This window comes from Rosa chinensis, chromosome 5 (assembly GCF_002994745.2).
Source record: "Rosa chinensis cultivar Old Blush chromosome 5, RchiOBHm-V2, whole genome shotgun sequence".
Classification (NCBI taxonomy): domain Eukaryota; kingdom Viridiplantae; phylum Streptophyta; class Magnoliopsida; order Rosales; family Rosaceae; genus Rosa; species Rosa chinensis.
In genome coordinates this window covers 42543360-42567423 of record NC_037092.1, presented here as the reverse complement: position 1 = coordinate 42567423, position 24064 = coordinate 42543360, and the positions used below count along the sequence as shown (strand labels likewise).

The following is a 24064-nucleotide window of genomic DNA, read 5'->3' as shown; positions in this document are numbered from 1 at the left end:
ATGGCAATTCTCTCCAACAAACTCCCAGTGGGGGTCAGGTTCCTTCCCACAGACCAGGAACTGCTCGATTACTATCTCCGCACAAGGATCGCCATGGGTGACCAGTTTCGCACCGATTTCGTCGCCGATTGTCCTCATTTCTACGGAGACAAGGAGCCCTGGGTTGTCTGGCAGATCTACGGCGGCGGTGAGTCCAAGAAAGTGGAGGATGAAAATACTCTCTATTTCTTCACCCATCGGAGAAGGCTGAGTCCCACCGCCAAGAGATTTGATCGGAAAGTGGGTTCCGGCACTTGGAGTGGTCAATATTCGAGAGAGGTTGAGGATGATGGTGTTGTTATTGGGCTCAAGCGGGACTTTCGATACGAGGGCGGTTGTGACGAGAGTCACAACGACGCTTGGTTGATGCAAGAGTTTCAGCTTGATGATGATTCGGATTTGGTACTGTGCTCTCTGAGAAAAAACCCTAGAAAGGGGAGCAATACCAGAGTAGTTAATGATAAAAAGAGAAAGAGCATTCCACAACCCAGAAAGCCAAAATCTAAAAGGCAGAAAAAGGAAGGGACTTGTCATCAGGAACAAGGCAGCAGCAGTACTGTTCATCCCAATTACGAGTTGCCCTATCCACAAATGGATGTTCATCCCAATTACGAGTTGCCCTATCCACAAATGGATGATCTAGATTTTTATTTGCCTGAGATTTATCCAGATCTGTTTGTTGATGATGGGCGTGATTTATTTACTATGGATGACTTGCTTGGAGAAACCCCAGTTTGGGAGGAGGGCAACAACTTCAATTTGGGGGAGGAGGGCAACAACTTCAATTTGGTTACAGGAGTACCACTTCTTTGATAATCTGGTTACAGGAGCTAGGAGTACCACTTCTTAGATAGTTCATTTTAATTTTTTACTCCTTCATGTATCTAATGTACATTTTTTTCATTCTTAAACCCAGTTAATGGGTTATACACACTACTTTGTAAATCAATTTCTATCGAATGAAATCAACATCACATTGGTTCTTCTCTCTTTAGCTGTGCAATTGTTTTTCAATATCAAATTTGTTTTTCACTTGGTTACTTAATTCCTATTTCTGTCACACATCAGAGTTTCATGTTCTTGTCCTGTCAAACAGCAAATATAAAGAAAACTCCACTTTACAGGACTCTCTGTCACACAACTAGCTGCAATGAGAATTAAATGAATGACAGAAGGTTTCAACTCGCAATTTGGTCCTTAATAGGATCATAGAGGTGCATCTCCAATCCAAATCTGTAGAGAAGGCACCCAACAAAGGCTTTAGACTTTTCCATTACCAGTAAAATACTCGAGTCCATGACCAAGGAATCCTCAGGATTCATAAAAAATGCACCGCATTAGGAGGAAAATTAGGTGCATATTAATACATGAGGGAGAATTATAGATACAAAATTGGCCATTCACATACTTCTGCCTATTTTACTGGGCTGGCAGACACAAAAGGATGACATATACTATAATACAATACCCCAATCTCTTCAATTCGCAATCGTGGTTGTCCTAGGCCCATGCATTTTTTAGCACCCTGTGGAACATTAGATTTTCAACCAACTCTTTAGCTGATGGTCTGCAGACTGGATTTGGATCCAACATGGCCTGATAGATTCAAACAATATGATGCAATCAGCAACTCCATCACATGTCCTTTTTATTTGACCAAACCAACTTAAGAAAAGCAGGATACTAGGTGCATCTTTCCTTTGAAACAGATTTCTTATGAAATAAGCTTACTGGATCCAACATTACTACTTATGAAACACATATTCAGAGTTTCTTAGCAATTCTTTCTATCTTATATCTACTTGCAATTTCAGAAAACCATACTACATGAAAGATATTACTGTGAATCTATGATAAGGGGTGGTTTTGATCAACAAACAACATTTTCATCTCCCATTTGAAGATTTGGAGCAAAAGTTATAAGGAAAGAGAAGCTGAAAACTTTTGTTTATGCATTTCCCCATTTCACATATACTGAAGAACACGTTCATTCATAAGCAGAAGAACTACATAAGTGACAACTTCACATTTATAAAGCAAAGCCAACAACTAAAGGAAAAGAAAACATAGAGTACCTTGAGCAAGTTCTGAAGTTGCAAGGAGTGACCAGGAAGCAGTGGCAATTTTCCTTTCTTAAGATTTAAGGTTTGAGGTCCTTCTTCCGGTAACGGTGAACCTCTAATAAGCTCATACATAGCAACTCCCAATGAGAAGATATCAGCCTTGTCAAGATTGTTATGTTTCTCATTCAGGATCTCTGAAGGCATATAGCGAGCATCACCCTCTTCAATTGGTAGGCTTTTATCAAGTAGTGTTGCACATCCAAAGGCACCCTTTGTTCGGTGCCTTTGTTGGAGAAAAAAGAAAGTAAAAGGTTATGCATCTAGTCTAAACTTTAACCATATTCCATAACAATCATTTTCCACTTTTCAAGAGAGAGAGAGAGAGAGAGAGAGAGAGAGAGAGATAATCATTAACAAAGCCCTTCATCACCTTCTTTCAAATCAACACAATATCCAAATTGGTGTGATTGAACTGAAATTGGACATATAGCTTATTTGGTTTTCGGTGATAGGTTTATAAGATTCTAAGGCTCATTATGTTGGTCCTTAGCTTGGAGTTGAATGACTGTGCCAATTGATTTGGGAATTCAGCATACTTATCTGGATTAGCTAGCAGATTTACTTCCCTCTGAAAGGGTATACATTCAATAGGTCCTAAATTTATCACAACCATCTTCTTTGCACAGTTGCACCCAAATTTGTATAGTCTCTGCATTTCATAACAAATCTATGTTAATAAAACTAATGACAAACAACAATAGTAAAGTATGAATGACTGACTGTATTTCTCATCATAACAGTCAATGCACCTAAAATCCCACAACCAAATTCAAAATCCAATGTATGGGGAAGTGATATATTTGAGTTATAACAAAGAAAATGTTTACTGTAAGTTGAAGTTTGAGTCTTACAATCAAAATGCCAACAAAGGTTTCTGCAGGTATCAACTTCCTCTCAACTCAGTTATAACTGGCACCAAGTAGTTACTAAGAAAATCGTTTGATTCGATTGTTATCCAGAAGAAAGTTCTTCTTAGTCCATTCTTCTAAAATCCCTTTTAAAGATTGTTACTTTGATGGGGCTTAAGAAAAATGAAAGCAGATGAAATTCCCAGCCGTAGACGAAGCAAAGAGTCCTTAGTCGAAGGCCAATTGAAAAGTTTATTTGCAATAGCTTGAACTAACTCAGTTCTTCTTGCAACATTCATTCACTAATTCCTCCCTAAAATTCAATAAAAATAAATCACTGAACAAAACCATCCCACACTACATTGAACAACCACACTTCTCTAGACATTTTCAATGGTGCAGAGCCTACATGCTAGCTTATGAGGACAGTATCAATTTTACTATCAAAATCCTACCCAAAACCAATACCCTATTCAAACAATTCATATTGATAAAAATCCAAACGTTAACAAAAATTAGGGAAAAAAATAAAACCACCCAGTTCCATAGTTGTAGATTAAGCTTGAAAGTTATGAACTTTGAGTTCAGTAACCATTTTTATATAAGTTCTAGGAAGCAAAAAACCCACAAAACCCAGTACCATACAAAAATCAAAACAATAAAAAAAAAAATAATAATAATAATAAAAAATAAAAATAAAAAACCTTGAAAAAGGGTTGGACGTAAATTGATGATGAAGGTCAACAGCCATGATATTACCCAGGTCAATTAGAATCGCCGTCGTTTCTGTCTCCATCGCTGCAAGCTCTGTTTTGGTTAAGCAGCTCAAAACTTGAAAGCTGCGAGGTCGTTTCCTTAGCTCTCTCTGTCGCTCTCTACGGCTCTATTCCATCAAGCCTTCCCATTATTGTATATAAAAAATAAAATGAGTTGTTTCACAAATGAAATTGAGTTTTTAATACCAATGCTTCACAGCTGTGCAGGCAAATAACATTTACCTTGAAACTCTCATTGGAGATTGACTTTCCAACAGAATCAAAGAAATGTTGTACTCCTGCTAAGACGAACTTGTCTCGGATGGCTGAAGCCAGAAAATTCCATGACATTTCCTACCATGCTTCCAATGGTATGCCCGGAAATATAAACGACGAAAAACTTGTAACAGGTGTATTGCAAACTCAACTTTTATCAATAACAACAAAAGTGAAATGAGCAGTCTAACCAGACTTTCTAAATAAGTTGCAAAAGTAATCAATTAATTTGAGGTTTGCGATACTCGAAGTTTGAAAGACAATCATGAAGAAAGATAAAGAGTGTTTATCAGCTTGGAGACTCACGATGTCTTGCAGGTCTAAGAATAACATGAAATTTGAAGTAGATTTGTGGACATTTTACTTTATAAAGGTGATTACCAAAAAGAAAATGCTTAAGTCTAAGATAAGATTGGCTTACTCTTTCAGTTCAGGGGAGTGTCCTTTTACATGAAAAATCTCATTCTGCAATTAATTTGGCTGCTTCATGAGGCTTCATGATAGCCACATTCTTTCTAATACTGCAAAAATCAAAACATAAGCATAAGAGTAACACGCCACATTTTTTCTAGTAAGATTCCGCCCCAATTATTCAGTTTCAGTTATTCATTAATATGCTCAAATATGAAAGAAAAAATTCAGTATTATTATTACCTCCATTGCAATAATCCATTGGGAGCAATTTGATCCATATATACCACAAAGATCTTCCTGCAAGCATTGAAACATATAAAAATCCAATATTTTTCTTTTGTTTACAAATGTAAGTAACTGGGGACTTGACTTCCAGGATTTAGCACACATGTTCTTCTGAGGTTTGAGTATCAACTGGTTCATACATAAGCAACACGGCTACTTAGGTCTTTCCACAACCAGTTTCCAGATACACAATTATGTTCTCCTCCAAAGCTTTCTTTCACAATTAAATGATACCTTCAAAATCAACACATAAAAACCAATAAACAAAACAAAAAGACCCCACATGCAATGTATATTCATTCTCTTTGACCCATTTTGGGTCTAGAAATTAGGCATGCAATCATGTGATCGGGTTTTGCAACCAAAATTACCTCATTCTCATTGCCAGACTGGAGTAAAAGCAATATGCCGATATCGTGCCTGCAGTCAGAAGAATAAAAAAAAGACTGAAATTTGATCTCAATCGGGTACAAAATTCAACAATCCTAAGGTTATTTTCTTCAATCTCTGAGAAGATTGGGTAAAAAGGGAAGAGGAAACCCTTGACGGCGGCGGCGGCGACACCGACCAATTACTGCTGCTGAGTCTGATACTGCGTAACAGTAAATGTCGATCTTGACAAAGGCTTCCCGAAGATAGAAAGAGTTGGGAATTTTGCTTATACTGGGAAAGAATTTGGCCTGAGCCGGAGAAAGATGAAATTTGACAGCGATTCGAGAGAGAAATGGAAGGGAGCGATAGAGAAGAAAGAAGATCGGCGGTCGCAGAAGAAGGCTGTTATACCTAGGACAGAAAAGCAGGCCAAAATCATAAGTTCACAGTGACGGCCCGGCTCGAGCCGGCACTGTTCATAAGCCGAGGAACAGTGCGTTGAGAATTAGTATATAGTAAATACTAGAAATGTTATCCGCGCTTTGCTGCGGAACTTGTCACTGTGAACAACTTGCTCCAAATTCATTTGACATTAAACCACTCTATCATGACAATGTTCAAAGCGAGCAAAACAATGCAGATAACATATTCCAAACATTAAACCCAAAAGCACTTTCATTTCAGAGACATTCCCAAACACACACTTACTACCTCTGGTACAAAACAACTAAATCCATCTAAACCAATCTGAATACTGAGTATAGACCATAACTAAACTCAAGAATTTTAGGACCTTCTGTGTTCTAATACACCCCAAAGGTCTAAATAGAGAAAATGAAACACAACAGGTTTGCGAACTTGCTTCAGCCCTTGAAGGTTTGTCTCTAAATCTCTATTTAGAGAAAAAAAAAAATTAAAAATAATAATAAAAAAAAAAAGCCCTTGCAGAATATAATTCCAGAAAAATTCCATTAAAGTGATTCCGTTACATGATTTTGATGAATGAATGACATGAGTATTTGAATAACAGAACTATTAAAAGCAAGATGATGCTTCACTGAATTGATAAACATATTGAAGAGATTCATCTAACCGCATCTAGTCTCAACCAAAATTCAACTATAATCAGTAAATAGTCAAAATTTGACTCACAATTCTGCAGAGGTTAGGCTCCAAAATTGAGGCAAATCCTTGCAAGCTAACCACCTTCAGGGATTCCACAATCACACTGCATAAAATGAAGCATGTATATAAACAATAGACACATAACATCTGACACTAAGACAAATCTCAATTATCACATATAATTATGATTGATGGCAAGTTATCTTACAAACAGAATGCAAATATATACAAACCGTTTCAAATTGATTTCTGTGAGATATTGCTGCCTTTATATACTTGTTTATGACTAAACCATTTCTAGATATGAATAGAACACTAATTCAATTCCAACCAGACTAAACAATTTCAAAGCAACATCAAGTACTGGCCAAGATGTTCCATTCCAATTAAGATTTGGCTAGCAGGAAAGCTAATGCTTCTTTCAGTTACTAACATTGTGAAACTGGACTAAAAGTCAACTCCAATGTTTCCGGTTAGGTCTAAAGTGAAATTGAAAGAAATGTGTAAGTCATGCTATTCTTTGTTCAAACTTAACAGTGAAACACAAAAATAGTCAAATACATAAATGGAGGGTGTAGTTTACAATGAAAATTAATAAAGTCTACATCTTTGTGTTTTAATGATCTGAATGATTTCAATTGAAACATTTGTGTTATCACAGATGAAGCTTGGACCTTAGGTTATGTTAGAGCTCTACTTGGCTGGAAACAAAGATGGTTATCACTTAATAAGGCCATTAGATATATGGTTATCATATTATGCAAGCTGATAGTATTCTTGGATTGTAGAGTTTCACAATCTAAACAAAATTAAAGATCCCAAATTCATTAAAGCCACCCAAAACTGCATGTATCAAAATTTAAAACCAATAAACCATAAGAAGCTTACCCGGAGCTCAATCCTTCAAAGATCTCTGATTGCTCAATCAAATCCCCCAATTTGATCAAATGGGTGCCAGCTCAATCGGATATTCCTATTTGTTCAAATGAGCTCAATTTCTCCAAGAAAAACTATCACCAGCTCCTTCGTCTCTGTGAAAAGGAAAAACCATCTTTATTCTCTGAAGCAACATTTATCCATGACTCTCACAACATGGGAGAAATGTTGCTTCAGAGAATAAAGATTGTTTCATCACTCAATATATATATTACATATTCTAACCATAGCCACAGTTTTGAACTTGTAGAAATGTCTATTCATCCAATTAAGTAACCAAATCTATTACACTCACTCACCCACAAAAACCAATAAGAAAGCAAGAAGAATGGAATTATACAGAAAAATTTCGCTTTCATAGCACATTGCAAAATATCCAATCAGATACCCAATAAGTGCTTACCAACGCTGATAAGCAAAGCAGAGAACCCCTTCATAGCCACATAATATCCAACATAGAGTTTCCCTCTCTGCATCTGTAGTTGTCAACAGAAACAAACCCAAATTCAGACGCAATTGAACTCATAATTGTAACCTGCGCAATTGAAAGACTTTTGTTTAAAATGAAAGGATTGAAATGAAAATATTAAGGAAGATCGTGACTCAATTCAATGAGTACTTACCAATGCCAGTGAGCTGAGCAAAGCAAAGAACCGCTTGTTCTTTGCCAATCCTCCCTTGAATATCTTTCTGCACAAAAAGAATGATGGAACCCATTAGCTTATTCTTGTCGTAGTACCCTATTTCATGCAATCACCTTAGCTAGTCTCACTACCAAGAAGCAATCATAAAATAAAGTATTAATAAACACAGAATAGAAAACCTAAAAATGAATCCAACCCTCTGATATGAAATTAGAGAAGCTGATGAGAAAAAAGGAAGACCTGAATTCACCCCAAAACTAAGTAGCTTTGTTGTTTGATCAAATGTCTCTGATGAGAAAAGGAAATTGGGTGTTGATACAGAAGCATCTCCTAAGAGCAAGTCACCCCAAAACTAAGTAGCTTTGTTGTTTGATCAAATCTCTCTGATGAGAAAAGGAAATTGGGTGTTGATACAGAAGCATCTCCTAAGAGCAAGTCACACACAGAGAAACTATCTACTGCTGCGAAACTACATAGAACACACAGAGATCAAAGTCAAATGAGAATCCTAAGGTTCGTGATTCACTGATGAAATCAAGGAACATCGAGATTGTTGGGTTGTTACATGTGTGGTTGCAAGTGTTGCTGTACTTCTTCGATGTCGTACTGAGTGATGGCGATAGCTTAATAAACCAGGGCAGAAGGGAGGAAGAGAGAAACCAACAGGAGAGAAGAATCCCATGGCAGTAGAAGAAAGAAGAAACTGATGGCTCAGTGGCAGAAAATGAGGGCAAAAGCGTCATTCCATTTTGGGGCCTTAGGAACAGTGCCCATGAACAGTATCTCCCCCTTACAAACAGTGCCCATGAACAGTATCTCTCCTTTAGTATATAGTAAATAAACTAGAAAATTAGGCCCTCGCGTTGCCGCGGGAACTGATTGTTGATTGTTTGCAAGTGAAAGGAACGTTGATTAAGAGATTATAGAAGAGTAAAGAAAGGTGGAAATACAGATGAGGAAAAATGTTGCGGAATAAATGAGTATATATATACAGGTTGTTTATGTATATAGATTTGATTGAAGTGTTTGGCAGAAGCAGAAATTAAAGGAGCAATTCAAAAAGTTTGGAAGGAAGTTTAAACAAAGTTCAGTTGGCAGTGTTGTTTATCAGCAGCACAAAGAACAAAGATCTTAGAAAAGTAAAATTCTTGCACTGTTATTGATCATTTTGCTCATTCACCTTTCCTCTGTCCCATTGAAGTTAGCCCCATTAGTAAAAAAAATATTAGTGAACTGTAGGTTACTGAAGTGCAGTTTCAAACTTTGAACTGTTTACAACTTCCAATCCAAGATTTTTGTGGTTTAAAAAAAAAAAAAAAAGAGAGTGCAAAATAACACTGAAATTGTTTGGAACAAACTAATCTAATTGTCCAAAAATCTCATGGCAATCAAGAACATTAGGTAACAAACACCAGAATGACTTTCATTTCATTTAATAATTAAAAAGGTTCCAACTTTCAATTGTTAGCACAGTATAAAACTATTAATAGGTAGACGCTAGGCTACCAACTAAAAACACGAACAACACTAAAAGAAACTAAGAACAAATTTCACATAATCACATGCAATAAGACAAAACCCCCAAAAAAAAAAAAGAACCACCCATTGAAATTGACCAAATCCCACAGATTAGACCAATTCTCATAAGAAGCACGACCTACATTTACATCGAAAACAGAAATTAAGCGAATACAAAAGCAAATAGTTTGTGCTGGGATTGATCCAAAAAATAAAAGATTGATCCAAATAGTATGCACATGGCAAAAAGGTATCAGCAAATAGTAATATCATTAAGTCTGTAAGTACTGTTTTATACATTCCTACTGGTTTAGCTACTGTTACCTTTTCTGCTATCAACTGATGTGCTCTTTTCTAAGTTCTAAGATTCTACGCGAACTGTATTAGCTGCCTCTTTTGATATGCTTATGGAAATCCCTGCAGTATATCATATCTAGAGGTTAAATCCATGTCAAATCTAACTTGAACACAAATTTGCTGTAAACAGAAGTGAAAGCAAAATGAAAAAAGAAAAAAACACAAAGGTTTGAAAGTCAAATTGAGCAAACACTGATTAGTTAATTATATTTCTAATAGTAGCTGCACATATTTTCAGCTACCAAGCTCTATTACATATATAGCCAAATAGCCAAGATCCAAAACCCAGCAGAAAGAAAGAAAGGAACCCAGAAAATTATAACTCCAGTTTTCAAAAGATCATAAATAGCTGAAACCCAGAAAATCATTCTTACCTACCACCCAAATTCACCCCCTTCCTCCCCATATCAAAACCCAATAATTCCAATAGCTGATAAGAAAATCTTCGCTTTTATCTTACATCTCTTATAAACTGAATCACATCAAACTCCAAATTCAGCAACCCAATAAACACCCGTAAATAAACATGAGTAATCAGATATGGTAAATAGTATTTCAAATAAGCAAAAGCTGGCAACTTGTTTTAAGTGACAAATACTGGGCAGCAATTCACAGAAAAAGTACCTGGGATGATCAATTTACTCGATTTCCCTCTTCTTCTTCCTTTTCTTATTCCTCTTCTTGTTCTTTTTTTTTTTTTTTTCCTTCTTCTGTTTCAACAAAATCCCAAAAGAAAAAAGGTTTTATGAGCTCTCATCAAACATAAAGGCAACCTCTATCAAGCCTTTATCCGGGGCTAAAATTCATCTATAAAAGCTAATAATTAGCAGCCATGAATCTGAACCAAAAAAAAACAGAGTCCAAATTTCAAATACCCACCAATTAAAATTTTGATTGGGTTTTTTAATTTCGAATCAGACAACTCTTGTATATTGAACAATCTAGTCTGCATCAAACTACACTCCTAACTCTGCTTTATGTCATATTGCAATTATATCAAAGTAAAACAACTCTATGAATTTAGGTTTCGTTTTAAACTACTTTTGTTTTTATTCTTTGATGCCTACCACATCAAGGGGAATTATTTCAACCTCTCAGCTACTCATGTTATGATGTTATCTTAATAATTGAAGGAAACAATAGATGTTCTTGATTGCAGATGCATTTGCAATGATTTGGTGAGTGGATCACTATAAGTATATTTCATATGTAATGATTAAACTGGTGGATTTCATATGTATGTCGAACTAACAACTCAAATGAAGAGGTCTATAGTTAGATGCCTTAAAAATTCGACATCAGCAGTTCACATATCAAACAAACACCGTTATCACCCAAGCCATAAACAAGGAAGCAAAAACCAAACCCTTATTCTCAAATTCCACAATCGAAAATCAAACACAGAAACCCAAAACCCCCCAATTTCCATCCAAACACCACAATAACCAAGCCCAGAAGAATGGAATCAAGACAATATTCTGGAAATTCGAAACTCCCAATTTCGCAGAAATCAGACCTGAGAATTAGATGACCCAAGCTTGAAATTATCGGATTCAATTGGCTTCACTGGGCGAGGACTCTATGTTTTACGGATTTGCCTCCGATGTCCCTCTCTATGTCTCTCTCTCTCTCTCTCGTTCTTGATAACTGAAAATGATGACTATAGGAGTGTAGAAGAACGATGAAAACAACGGGAAGAGCGATATATCCAGGTCAGTTGGCAACAAAAAAATTTCAATCGAGGGCAAAACCGCCAATTCGAATGAACAGTGTCGAGGAACAGTTGAATGAACAGTGCTCCGTCTTTAGATGTATGTATGTATACAGGGCTGCTCACATGCGGGACACAATTTAAGGGACAAAACGGGACGAATCAATCTGGGCCTTTAGATTTTAAATGAATAAATCCTATGGATCTAATGGTAGCAGCATTTCATCCCAATTCTTATCCAACTCCTGCGGATCTATTCTTCTTCTCCTCTCACCTCTCATCCTTCTAAGCCATACCCAAATCTGTTCTTCTTCTCCTCTCACCTCTCATCCTTCATCTTCTTCTTCTCTCATATCTCTCCAAACCCAAATCTGTTCATCTTCTTCTTCTTTCATATCTCTCTAAACCCAAATCTATTCATCTTCTTCTACTCTCATACATATCTCTCTAAACCATGCTATTTGCTCTTAAAACACATCTACGCTCTGCTCTTTTATTTTCATGGGCTTGGTCTATTTTCAAATTAATTTCTCATACTTTCCTACTCGATTTCAGCTGATATAAAAAGCATCCCCATGCTTGTTTGTAGGATAGGTTCTTCTTTTTCTTATATTGTGATTGATTTTCTCACAAGATCAGATATTTTATTTTTCTATTTTTGTTGGATTTAGTTTACATGTTGCTGAATTCAAATTACAACAGTCCTATAGAAGATGAGGAAAGAATAGCATGTGAGGCTCTTAAAAAATTGGATGATGAGATGAGGAAAGAAGAAGACGAATAGAGCTGGGTTGCAAAGTCTCTGAAATGGTGAGATGGGGGAAGAAGATGAACATATGAGAATTGGAATGAAATCGTGTATTCAGTAGATCCGTAGGATTTATTCACTTAAAATCCAAAGGCCCAGATTGATTCGTCCCGTTTTGTCCCTTAAATTGTGTCCCGCATGTGAGCAGCCCTGTGTATGTATAATAACTAGAAAATTCTCCCGCGCGATGCTGCGGGTGTAATTTTTTTTATTTTTTTTTTCCCTCAAATCGTGATCTACATAATATAATACAATTATAATTTTACATATTACAAAACTGATATTTCAATCATAAAGAGAGATTCAGCTAATACCTGGTATTTTAACCAAGGTGGTATCAAGTTTCTACAATGGGGGTTTAGCACTGATCTAATTCATTGGCAGACTCAAATGCATCTTCAACTGAAGTGGGCTCATCTACAGATCCATGGACTGTACATACAGAATTTCAAATCACTTGATCATGGATCCCACCTATTTGCAATAATTTTACACGCAGCTATACCATGGATCAGATCTGCTACCAAGAAAGTTTCTTACATATGAAGGTAGGAAACTTCTTGCGTGAGCAGGTTCTTTTGACCTGATAGAACATCATTACCAGAAGCTTCTCCATTTGCTGCTAGTGCACCTGAAACAAAGTAAGACTCATTTAGTGTGACAACTGGTATCAAGATGAGCACAATCTTGTAGACTCACTATCAAAAAGAAAATCACACTGGTTCTTTATGCAAGATGAAAACAAATGTTACATAAGCAAGACAACAAATTAACTCTCTTTATGAAAGTTGCACTTAGAAAAAAAAAAACATTGTACTAAACCAAAGACATATAAAAGCAATATGGTTACCTCCACCAGCAAACTAAGAACAAATTCCCCAAAAGCGCATGCAACATGGAAAACAAAAGAAACATTTCTCCCAAATTAAATTACACAAATGAATCAAATTCTAGATGAAAAAAGAGGACGAAAATTGACTGCAAGTACAGAAAATCGGAACGCAATTAATACAGAGATGAGAAAGCGTACATAACTACATACGAATATGAAGAAGCAATATTCGAGAAGAGGCACCACCAATTGTGGAGAAGAAATTAACTAAATGTGATGAAGAAATTGAGTGAACTCACCCAACAACCACGAATTGAATCCTTCTTCCTCTTCGTGTCCCCATGTTCTGTATCCCTCAATCTGTCTCGGCAAGCACCGGAAGACCTCTCTGCACCTCAATCGTCCCCACATCAAATCCAGAACACAAAATCCGGAATTTCACATCAAATATGGCACATAACGAAACCTCCATCCACTTTCTGCAACCCGATTTAAAACAACAAAATAGACAGTCAATAATCAACAATCATTGAAAAGGGGCAGATCGTGAGACCAAAATAGTACCCAATCACACTACAAAGAAAACCACAAAAGAAAGAAAGAAAGAAAAAACGATTTTATGCAAGGCTCAATACCTCTCTCTTTCTGCGTGCAACTCTCTGAAGCTCTCTCTTTCTTTCTATCCCTAGATCGTTATATCACCCTCACTCCGTAGCTCTCTGTCTCGCTCTCTCTATCTCACTATTTCTCAGAGTCTAAAACTCTCTCTATCTCTCTTTTGACTCATCAAACTGAAGAAACCAAATACCACAAAAACCCATCGCATAACAACAATAACAAACGAAACCAAACTGTAATTGACACTAAAAAAAAAGGGTAAAACCGTCATTCAATTCCATCCTAATGAACAGCTGACCGTCCTTAGAGGTATGGCAGCATGGTAATTCAGAGAAAACCGAGGGCAATACCATCATTTCGCACCATTATGAACAGTTGAATGAACAGTGATGAACAGTTAAGGACATTCAGCTTTAGATTATAGTATAATTGCAGCACTCATAGTGAAGTTTACGCTTCCTGAGACAAAATAATAATTACAGAGTATAAGATACATATTAGCTTCCTCTTCTTTTTTTCTCATTTTGATTTGTGAACTATAAGCTGAGTACTATAGTTGACCTTTTAGAATGACATTAAGAAGCAAACTAAAATCCCAGTAATAATCATTAGCAGAAAGTACAAAATGTAGGCAGAGTTTGTAAGTTTTGGTAGAGTAATATGATCTTCCTATTTTGACTCAAGTTCATACAGATATATTGAATTTTGAATTCCATAAGAAGGAGAAATTAAAAAAGAGAAGCATCGAATTTCACAAATTGAAAGTAAATAACTCTGAGAAGAAGGAAAAAAAAAAAACCAGACTTGCATCCCTTTAATAGATTCTTAGTTTGAAATATGGTTCAATCTTATCTAGCAACTAATACAGATTGTTGGTGTTGTTTAATAGATGTCAAGTCCTTGAAATGATGTATACAATCACGCAAACCAAAGTAATAGTTTTAGTGTCTGATTTTATGCAAACTATATCTTTGCATGTTCTTTGGTTCAAAACAATTGATAACATAATTCAAAGGTGATCACAAACCAGAGCAGAAATATCATAACTAACCATAAAGCAAAGAGTCTTGCAATTCAAAATGCATTTATGACAAGAATGCAACTATTTTTTCTGCCCCTTAGTTTGAAAAAATATTCCATTTTGAGGCAGAAAAGCATTCAAACAATAAACTAACTGTCGAGCCATCTTACAGGCTCTACGTGATATCAATGAATTTGAAATGAAGTATATTTGTAATCCAAAACAATTCAAATTGTTTCACTTTGAACTTCTTCCATCATATCCGATATTATATTAATTATGAGAACCTTTAGTTACAATCGTTAATAACGACATTTTAGACAAAAGCAAGAGCCAAAGCAAACCGCCAAATGTAATCAAATTTAAACTGCTATGGAAAGGTAAAGAACTTAAACTTTGCAGAGTAAAGACCTTGAAGACTCGCGCACAAAACAAATGAGCTAAAAGACGTTTTTGAGTAGGTTACATATTGGAGTTAGTAGGCGCTCTAGGGCAAGAGCCAGAAAGCTGTCAAAAGAAACCAGATAGGAGGCCTTTGCTTAAAGATTTCATTTTTCAAAAATTAATGTTCTAAACTTTCATATTTGCATATTAAAACTTTCCTTTTGCGTATTTTAAGAGAAAGCTAGCTTTGGCTAAGATGATACACGGAAATGGCAATTGGGCAGTATCAGATTTTCTTTTAAAACAGCAACATAAACTGCATGAGCCATCAAAAATCTAGCTTTGTCGCTCATCTCCTTGGGGAAATGAAAGTGCAATTTCATCCCAAAAAAAAAAAATTTACCTTTGTGATGTGCCATTTCAATTGCACATTCCTAAAAGGTCCCAATCAAAGTTGTCTAATATTGATGAGATCATGCGAAAATTCTAAGCTTATTGTTTTACAGATCTCTAAGAGGAATTTCCCCACATTACTTCTAAGCTTACTGTTTTACAGATATTAAGAATCATCTGCAGAATCCACAAATCTAGAAAACCAACTAAACAATTCCATGAAAGAGCCATAATCCGATGAGTAGATAACGATTGTAAACAACTGTGAAACTACTTGCAGGATACAATTATGATTTTGACTAGAAACACCACACTAATTCAGCCTCAATCATTTCAATAATGGAAAACAGAAAACAAAAATACTCATAAAGTGAAACGCAATAACAATAATAGCAAGCGAAACCTGCAAACAAAATCAATAAGAACCCAATATCCAAGTATTCAATTTTCAAGCATCTAATCATTGACCAATCAAATATACAACCCAGAAAAAAAATTCAAATCAAATTCTCACAAAACCACAAATACCTTCCACTTGTGTTGTTTTAGTCAAGAGCTTCCGGTTTGTCTCTTCTCCTTCTCTTCCTTCTTCTCGGGTTCTCTTCTCCCTTTCTTTCATCTCGCATCTTTCTCTGGACAGAAGAACACAAATTTCATTGCCCAAAAATAAAAAAGAGCAAAAATTCAGAAAAATAGAAACAAAAACTACAATCAATGACACCCAATAGTTTACTACACCAATCATCGTAAACATGGTCATCAAACAAAATTAACGACTCCAAAACAATGATCATAGTATCAAAACAAACAATCAACAACCTCTTCCAACCCACCATCAAATAACAATTCCATAATGTGAAACACAAATAACATAGATAAAGCAAACAGTAAGCAACATAGACAAAGCAAACAAATGTATGTAAAACACATCAAATTCGTCTACAGCCGAATGGAAATGATGACGTTGCACAAATTGCCTAACGTCAATGAAGTTTGAACAATTCCAACCTACTATCAAAACAATGTGCCAGCAATGAACAACAAATTTTCATCCAATGTCCTAGTATGGTCAAAATACAAATATCATTGTCCTCTCACCACAGTGTTTGGTGATCAGTCAAAACACACAAGAAAGACAAAAGATTGAGAATAGAAACCTGAGCTGATTTGCAGAGGAGGAGTCCGAGATTTAAACAAACCAAGTCAAGTTCATGATCAACCAAAGAGTTTCTTCGTCGTTAATCCGAGGTCAATCTTCACTACTGTGCAGCAAAGATGGTGGCTTTGTGCTCGTCTAGGTCGACTCTGTTTTTGAAGCTATGGTCCTGTTCTTGCTGCTCACAACTCTCTCTCTGTTGCTCTTTTTTGTAGTGATTTTTGGGTTTTGAGGTGGACTTTGACTCGGGTGTAAGGACAGTAGAGAGCTCTAGAAGAGAGAAGAAGATCCATCGATACACATATCTCAAAGGAGGGCAGAACAGTCTTTTTTGACCCTGAGGCACTGTAGCTCTTATGAACAGTAAAACAGTGCAACTCATGTTTAGTATATAGAGAAGAATATAAAAAAGAATCATCAAGTCACATTAATAATGGCAAGCTGAGTGAAACAATTGACAGGTAGGGCTAACATTCCAGACCGGAAACAAAACTAGCAAGCTGCTCTAAGGTTTTGATTTCTGTGTGGGCTTCAATGTGTAAATGTATTGCAGAGTTATGATTCTCTGTGGACTGTAGTGGCTACACATATGGAAAACATCTTAAAAGTTTTCGAGGTAGTTGCAGAAACATGAAAATTTTATCACCCCGGCCTCCAAATTAAGTCTACTACACTGACATAAATATCATGTTCTTGCCAATGCAAGATATCATATATTGCAATTAAGTAATCCATATATTTCAAAGATTATAAATTAAAATCATGTCTACAGTGGTTCGTTGAATATAGCTAGGAATATGTACCTTAATCAAATGCATAGAGATCATCTGCATATAGGTTCATTGACCCTATTGAAAACAAAATTTGAAAGAGACATACGGTTGACCCCTTTAATTCGATCCCCCTGCATAACTAATATAACAATGATAAATTATGTACATGACAAATCGAGACTGCTGCCTCATATCCATTCCTGGTTAATAGTTTACCAGCATTTGCATTCACCTGTAGGAACTGAAGTGGAGCTGAAATAGGATAATGACATGTGTTGACGCTTGATCTCCATAGGCTGCGTTGTTTGCACCAGACTAAACCGACCAATATTTCTTGTGCAAAATTCCACATTAAGTTTCTTCATAGGATTTCAGTTTTATCATTTCCCAAATGAAGCATATGATCAATAGCCAAGATTTTAAGGAACAGCTAAGAATTTCTGTTCTACCTCCTCATCTAGAAATCGAATGTTACATAAGTAAGCATAGTCGCTTAACATAAAATCAATTTCCAGTACCTAGTCTATTGTACTGGAAACTCCATAAAATATAATAATAATAAATAAATAAATAAACTCCATAAAATAGGTATTGCACTCGATTGCAGTCATTAATTAATCACAGTATTTATGGTATCTTCCGCTCAATTAAACGTCCTCACACCTCAACGCTCATCAGCAACCTTTGCCGAAAGTTCATTCCAAGCTTAGAACAAAAACCTAAACATGTCTTCTCTCCAACCAATATTCTCTTACAAATCCAGTTCCAACTAGTGAGGATCAATGGGTGATTCAAATCCGAAAAACCGTAGAGGAAGAGCTCGACGATGATAGTGAAATCCCTGTCTCCATTTTCAACGTCCCCAAATCCCTCTTGGCTAGTGACCTGGAATCGTACACCCCTCAACAGGTTGCGGTCGGTCCTTACCATTATTGATGTCCGGAGCTGTATAAGATGCAGATTTACAAAGTGGCTGCAGCTAAACAAACCCAAAAGCAGCTCCAGCTCAAAACCCTCACATTCCAGCACCCTGTTGACCAATTGACGAGGTCCGAGCTGAGGATTCGTGCTTGTTACCACAAGTACTTGGAGGTTAGTAGTGAGACTTTGGGGTGGATGATGGCCATTGATGCTTCGTTTTTCCTCGAAATCCTCCAAGTCTATGAGGTCCAAGAAGGCCCAAGAGTTTCTTCAAGGATGGCGCATTTGGTTGACCATGCAGGAAGGAAGTCAGCGCATCATGCAATCCTTAGGGACTTGGTGATGCTTGAGAACCAAATCCCACGATTTGTTTTGAAAAAAGTGTTGAAGTTTAAGCTCCCAGCGTTGGAATGTGCCAAAGATAAGCTTCTTTCCATGTTTATGGGATTGTGCAAAGAGCTCTCCCCATTCAAGATGAATGACGAAGACATGCCAAATATGGGAGTGAATATCCAATTCTCGAGTTGTTTTCACTTGCTGGACTTCTTGTACCGCTTGATCACCCCCAAGTTAGTAGCCGAGCCATCGGAAATCACAAAAGCCGTGGGATATGAGGCCGCACAACAACAGAAGGGAAAATCATCAGTTAATTCGAATTTTGTCAAACAATTTCTGAAGCAGGTACGGAAGTTGCTATCGAAGTTGAATAAAGGCCCAATACCTCTTCTGAGAAAAATTCCAATATCTGGACCTGTAAAAGATAGAGGAGATGACCATCCGAAGATGACCATCCGAAGATGACAGTTCGAGCAATGGCATTAGTAAACCGCCGAAGATAGAGGAGATCACCATCCCATCAGTCTCCGATCTCTCAAAATCTGGTGTCAAGTTCTTGGCCGGCGGAATTAGAATTTCAGACATCTCTTTCAATGCTGAAACTAGCTCATTTACCCTCCCGATTACTAGCTTAGATGGGAACACAGGGGTGATCCTGAGAAACTTGGTGGCCTATGAAGCATCAAGTGTATCGGGGCCATTGGTTTTCACTCGCTACACCGAGTTGATGAACGGGATCATAGACACCGAGGAGGATGTCAAGTTGCTTAGAGAGAAGCGTATCATTGTGAACCATTTGAAGAGTGATGAAGAAGTGGCAAATCTGTCCAATGGCATGAGCAAGTCCATTAGATTGACCAAAGTGCCCTCCTTGGATAAGGTAATCGCAGATGCCAACGAGTATTACAATGGTAGATGGAAAGTGAAGATGAGGAAGTTTTTGAACACTTTAATGTGTATGATGTTGTTTGTATTAATCTTTATGACTTGTACTCCTAATTTAAATATATAGCTTACAAGTAAAATGGTACCAGCAACAAGCATGGCATATATTTTTTTTTTTTAGCACCGATAAAAAGAATAGTATATTTTTGGTTTTATTTTTTTGAGCAATTTTAACCTTTTTTAAGTATTCATATAGAAACCACGTGGTGTGGTGTGTTGGTCGAACGGCCTAGTCTGGAACCCCCAGGTTTAGCGTTCGAATCCCAGCTCCATCCCTTGGCCAGCAAATTTGAGGGACCCTTTGGGTTCGTGCGTCTGCAGTGCAGTGGATTAGTCTGGCTTTGCCTGGCTTTTGCCGCAATGTCGGTGCAGGTGTCCTGGCGCTGGGATACCACTGCATGGGTGTGTGAGTTACTAACAACTAACTACCCGATCAAAACAAGTATTCATATAGAAATTAATCTTGAAATAAATAAATTAATTATATACATGCAAAGTGGAATAATCTCTTCTTCAATATCACAAGTCCAAAGTGACCACTCCATTTGTATAGCTGTGATGGGATGAACTGCATGTGCTCTCCTTATTGTGTCTGGACTGGCTTCGGATAACCCAATGTACTTGATCTTTCCTTCTTCCACAAGTTCCTTCAGCTCAGCCATCTTAAATCCAAGAAAAAAGAGGAAGTATCATATATCCACTTGGGGTTGTTTTGGATCCTCTTAATTGTTTTCTATATTAGTATTATGCATACGTTCAAATGAAAAGTACATGTGTAGACACAAGAATTTAATGAAAATAAAATTCATTAAATAATTCGGTAAACACTCGAAATTATGACCGAACAAACTTAGTTGGCATGTAGGTCCTACAAAATGTGCACATGGCTTGTAGGTAAGCAAAATCACGCAGACTCAGAAAATGACACTTGACGACACATGGAAGGCCCGACGGCAATAAATGAATTTGTTCTGGCTAAACCAATTGATATTAAAGCGGATCAATCAAAATATCAAATTAAATCAATTGATTCCGAGTCAAATCAAGTATTAAATTTTGTCTGCTAATTAGATGTCAATTTATTTAAATTGATAATCAAGATGAAAATCAGCCATCAAATTAAATGGCTAAATTTCTTAATAGTCGTGATTAAATCGATTAATTAAAGCTGATTGATTTAATTATGCTATTAATGAAATACAATTAAAATCAACTATCAAATTAATTAGCTAAATTTCTTAATAGTTGTGATTAAATAGATTAATTAAAGCTGATTGATTTGATTATGCTATTAATGAAACACAATTAAAATCGGTCATCAAATTAATTGGCTAAATTTCTTAATGGTCATGATTAAATCAATTAATTGAGGCTGATTGATTCAATCATATTAAGGAAAATGCAATTAATTACGTGTCATCAAGGCATTTCAAATTGAGAGAGACGCCAACACTATAAATACCCCTTCTCCAATCAAGAGGAGGACTTCAGCCAAAAAAAGAAAAAAAAGAAAAAAGAAAAGAAGAAGAAGAAAACACTCTTAAAATTTCAGAAGCCTCCCAAGCTCGTGAAGAAAAATCAAGCTGCGAAATAGCCAGTTCCTCATTAACCTTAAGCCAAAACGTTCGTCACGTGTCAACTCTCGTGACCATCGTACGACTCAAGATCAAGCGTCAAGCCCTTGAGTGAAATTCATCGCCGGTGATAGAATCAGAGGATTACCCACTACTAAAAAGAATTGCTTTTGCAACGGAAAAAACTTTTCACGACGGAAAATTGAGCCTTTTGCGACGGAAATGTTGGCGTTGCAATAGGTGGTGTCACAAAATCCATTTGTGACGGTAAAATGCTGCATTCCTACTTATAATTTTTGCAGTACGGTACTAGCTTTGGTACCAAAGATTGTAACCCGCACTTAAATTATTAATAAAATTATTATTTTTGTACACGTGTCTGCATTCTATATATTTTCAGATTCTCGTGTTTACAAATTGGCACGCCCAGTGGGACCTCTTTGCCTCTCATCTCCTTCTCCGTAAAACGCTTTCAAACAAATCCGTTCGAGCAATGGCTTCCAAGAACACTCAAGCCATCCCGAAAAACAAATCCAAGCCAACGACCTCGAAATCAAACAGCAACTCATCTGGTCACGTCACCAGAAGCATGGCAAAGGTTCAGCCTACAACATTTGTGGCTTTGCCTTCTAAGCCTCGCCAACCAATCATCACCCTGGAAAGTTTAGGGGCAGGGAAACATGTCCCTCGAAGTGAAGAGAGAGAAGCTCCAAATACAAAATCAAGGTAACAGTCATTCTCACCTGCCTCTGATGACAACTCAAGCACTGGATCATACCATGGAAGTCCTAATGCTGAAGAAAATAACACTTCTGGGATGCAGTCAGACGGTGCGTCTCACCCCTCAGCTATGCAAGTCATGATGACTGGGGCAACCACGCTCAAAGAGCAGATAGCTAATCTAATGGCGGAGGTTCAAAAGCTCACTAATACTGTCGAAGAAAAGGATATATATGCAGATTGCTCAACTTTGGAGCAAGCTCGAGAAACAAAATGATGAGAATTCTGCTAGGATTCCATACAAGGTTGACAAAGACAAACAAGAAGAAATTCCAAGGCGAATGACAAGGACAGTGAAAGCCTACTTGGTTCTTTGTCCGTCCAGCAGCTGCAAGACATGATCAATAACTCCATCAGAGCTTAATATGGATCCCCTCTCGTGATTCTCTCACATATTCTAAGCCATACACAAAAAGAGTGGATAGCCTGAGGATGCCATATGGGTACCAGCTGCCCAAGTTTCAGCAATTCGAGGGGAAGGGCAATCTAAAACAACATATTGCTCATTTTGTCGAGACTTGCAACAATTCTGGAACTGAGGGAGATCATTTGGTTAAGAAATTTGTACGTTCATTAAAAGGAAACGCCTTCGAATGGTACACAGATCTAGAGCCTGAGTCAATCTATAGTTGGGATCAAATGGAGCGTGAGTTCCTGAATCGTTTCTATAGCACGAGACGCACAGTGAGCATGATGGAACTTACTAGCACCAAGCAATGGAAGGATGAAAGCGCAGTTGATTATATCAATAGGTGGCGTTTGTTGAGTCTCGATTGCAAAGATCGACTATCAGAAGTATCTGCAGTGGAAATGTGCATCCAAGGCATGGACTTTGATTTGCTATACATTCTATAGGGAATCAAGCCCCGTACATTTGAAGAGCTGGCTACGCGAGCACACGACATGGAGTTGAGTATAGCTAGCCACAAAGGGAAGAAAGAGTCAATTGTTGACCAAAGGAAAGACAAGGTCTTCGGAAGCAAGATTGACAAGGGCCCGAAGATATCTTCAGAAGAATCAATGGCCGTCAACATTGCCCCAGTCACCTCAGGTGGTGATTCTTGGGGGCTTTTGAAGCCCATAGGACATAGAAGCATTCTCCCAAGGTGGCTTGCAACGATTCAACCTGTGGAGCTCGAATTTGGAAGATTTGGAATCTAGCGTTCATCGGTTTCAAAACTTGCGAGGTAAATTCCGGCCAAATGGCTTTGATTCAGACTTTGTGCTAGTTATGAAAGTTGTAATTGGATTTGAGATGAAGATATTTTGTTTAGGAAGTTTGACGGAATTGTTTTGGGTGAACATTTGTTGATTGTGTGATCTTAACTATAAGAGAAGACGTAGCGGGATTTAGAGGTGAGTAAATCTCACGTGGTTCATTTACGAACCGAATTACTTTTCGTACATTTTATTTCTAAATTGTGAAATAGTTTTAAGCAAATAAAGATTTGTTTGAAATAATATGAACTCGATCGACTACGGTTCATAGGGCTACGGCTCATAGGTAAAAAAATGAATTTAAGTATAAAATGAATTTCTTGGTTTTAATACGTATGAACTATAGTTGATATTAGTGGTCATTCCAGCGTGAATGACTACATATATATATATTTATGTGGAATATATATATATGTATATATATATATATATATATATTGGATGGTGTGACATTGGTGAAGTAATGATTGAGAGTTGATTGAATTTCTATTTCGAGCATTTCTCTTACGAGCATACAATTATCATGATGTGTTGATTATTGTGTAAAAGTGTGTTTTGCTTGAGGAAAGTATTTGAGTCAAGTGGCCTAGCTTTCAAATGTTCGGTTGAGTATCGTTTATCACATTGGTGATCGAGGCAAGTATTATAGTAAGGCTGAACCTCGGCCGAGGTGACAGGTTACGATTCAGTTAGAGCTCTAGTCTATCTGCCAATGTACTTCTTGGAACTTTGAGTTATTGTGTGCCCTTGAGTACAATGTACTTCTTGGGGAATAACTTTGAGTTATATATTGTGCCTTTGAGTACAATGTACTTCTTGGGGAATAACTTTGAGTTATTGTGTGTCCTTGAGTACAATATACTTCTTGGGGGATAATTTTGAGTTATCGTGTGCCTATGGGT

The 24064-nt window shown here is 37.0% G+C and overlaps 3 protein-coding genes, 1 long non-coding RNA gene and 1 other non-coding gene across 5 annotated transcripts; 2 read left to right on the top strand and 3 right to left on the bottom strand.

Moving 5' to 3' along the window:
• Nucleotides 1-852, top strand: LOC112203879 (NAC domain-containing protein JA2L-like). Its single transcript, XM_024344785.1, has one exon. It carries the CDS (start codon nucleotides 1-3, stop codon nucleotides 850-852), a length of 852 nt encoding a protein of 283 aa, XP_024200553.1.
• Nucleotides 853-1273: 421 nt separating this feature from the next.
• LOC121048880 (wee1-like protein kinase) lies at nucleotides 1274-2974 on the bottom strand. The gene is made up of 2 exons (XM_024300498.2): nucleotides 2115-2974; nucleotides 1274-1635 (listed from the first exon to the last, which is right to left on the bottom strand). Exons 1-2 carry the CDS (start codon nucleotides 2304-2306, stop codon nucleotides 1540-1542), a joined length of 288 nt encoding a protein of 95 aa, XP_024156266.2. The 5' UTR covers nucleotides 2307-2974; the 3' UTR covers nucleotides 1274-1539.
• A 1855-nt stretch (nucleotides 2975-4829) lies between these two features.
• On the bottom strand, nucleotides 4830-11986 carry LOC112164277. Its single transcript, XR_002922314.2, has 9 exons — nucleotides 11209-11986; nucleotides 10317-10402; nucleotides 9660-9752; nucleotides 7797-7863; nucleotides 7577-7708; nucleotides 7126-7344; nucleotides 6265-6340; nucleotides 5112-5160; nucleotides 4830-4974 (listed from the first exon to the last, which is right to left on the bottom strand). It is a non-coding gene; the product is annotated as an uncharacterized LOC112164277 (transcript).
• Nucleotides 11987-12432: 446 nt separating this feature from the next.
• LOC121048856 lies at nucleotides 12433-13819 on the bottom strand. Its single transcript, XR_002922329.2, has 5 exons — nucleotides 13679-13819; nucleotides 13343-13522; nucleotides 12752-12842; nucleotides 12526-12643; nucleotides 12433-12447 (listed from the first exon to the last, which is right to left on the bottom strand). It is a non-coding gene; the product is annotated as an uncharacterized LOC121048856 (long non-coding RNA).
• A 4523-nt stretch (nucleotides 13820-18342) lies between these two features.
• LOC112203878 (putative UPF0481 protein At3g02645) lies at nucleotides 18343-23105 on the top strand. Its single transcript, XM_024344784.1, has 3 exons — nucleotides 18343-18990; nucleotides 19145-19525; nucleotides 22800-23105. Exons 1-3 carry the CDS (start codon nucleotides 18343-18345, stop codon nucleotides 23103-23105), a joined length of 1335 nt encoding a protein of 444 aa, XP_024200552.1.
• Nucleotides 23106-24064: the final 959 nt, after the last annotated feature.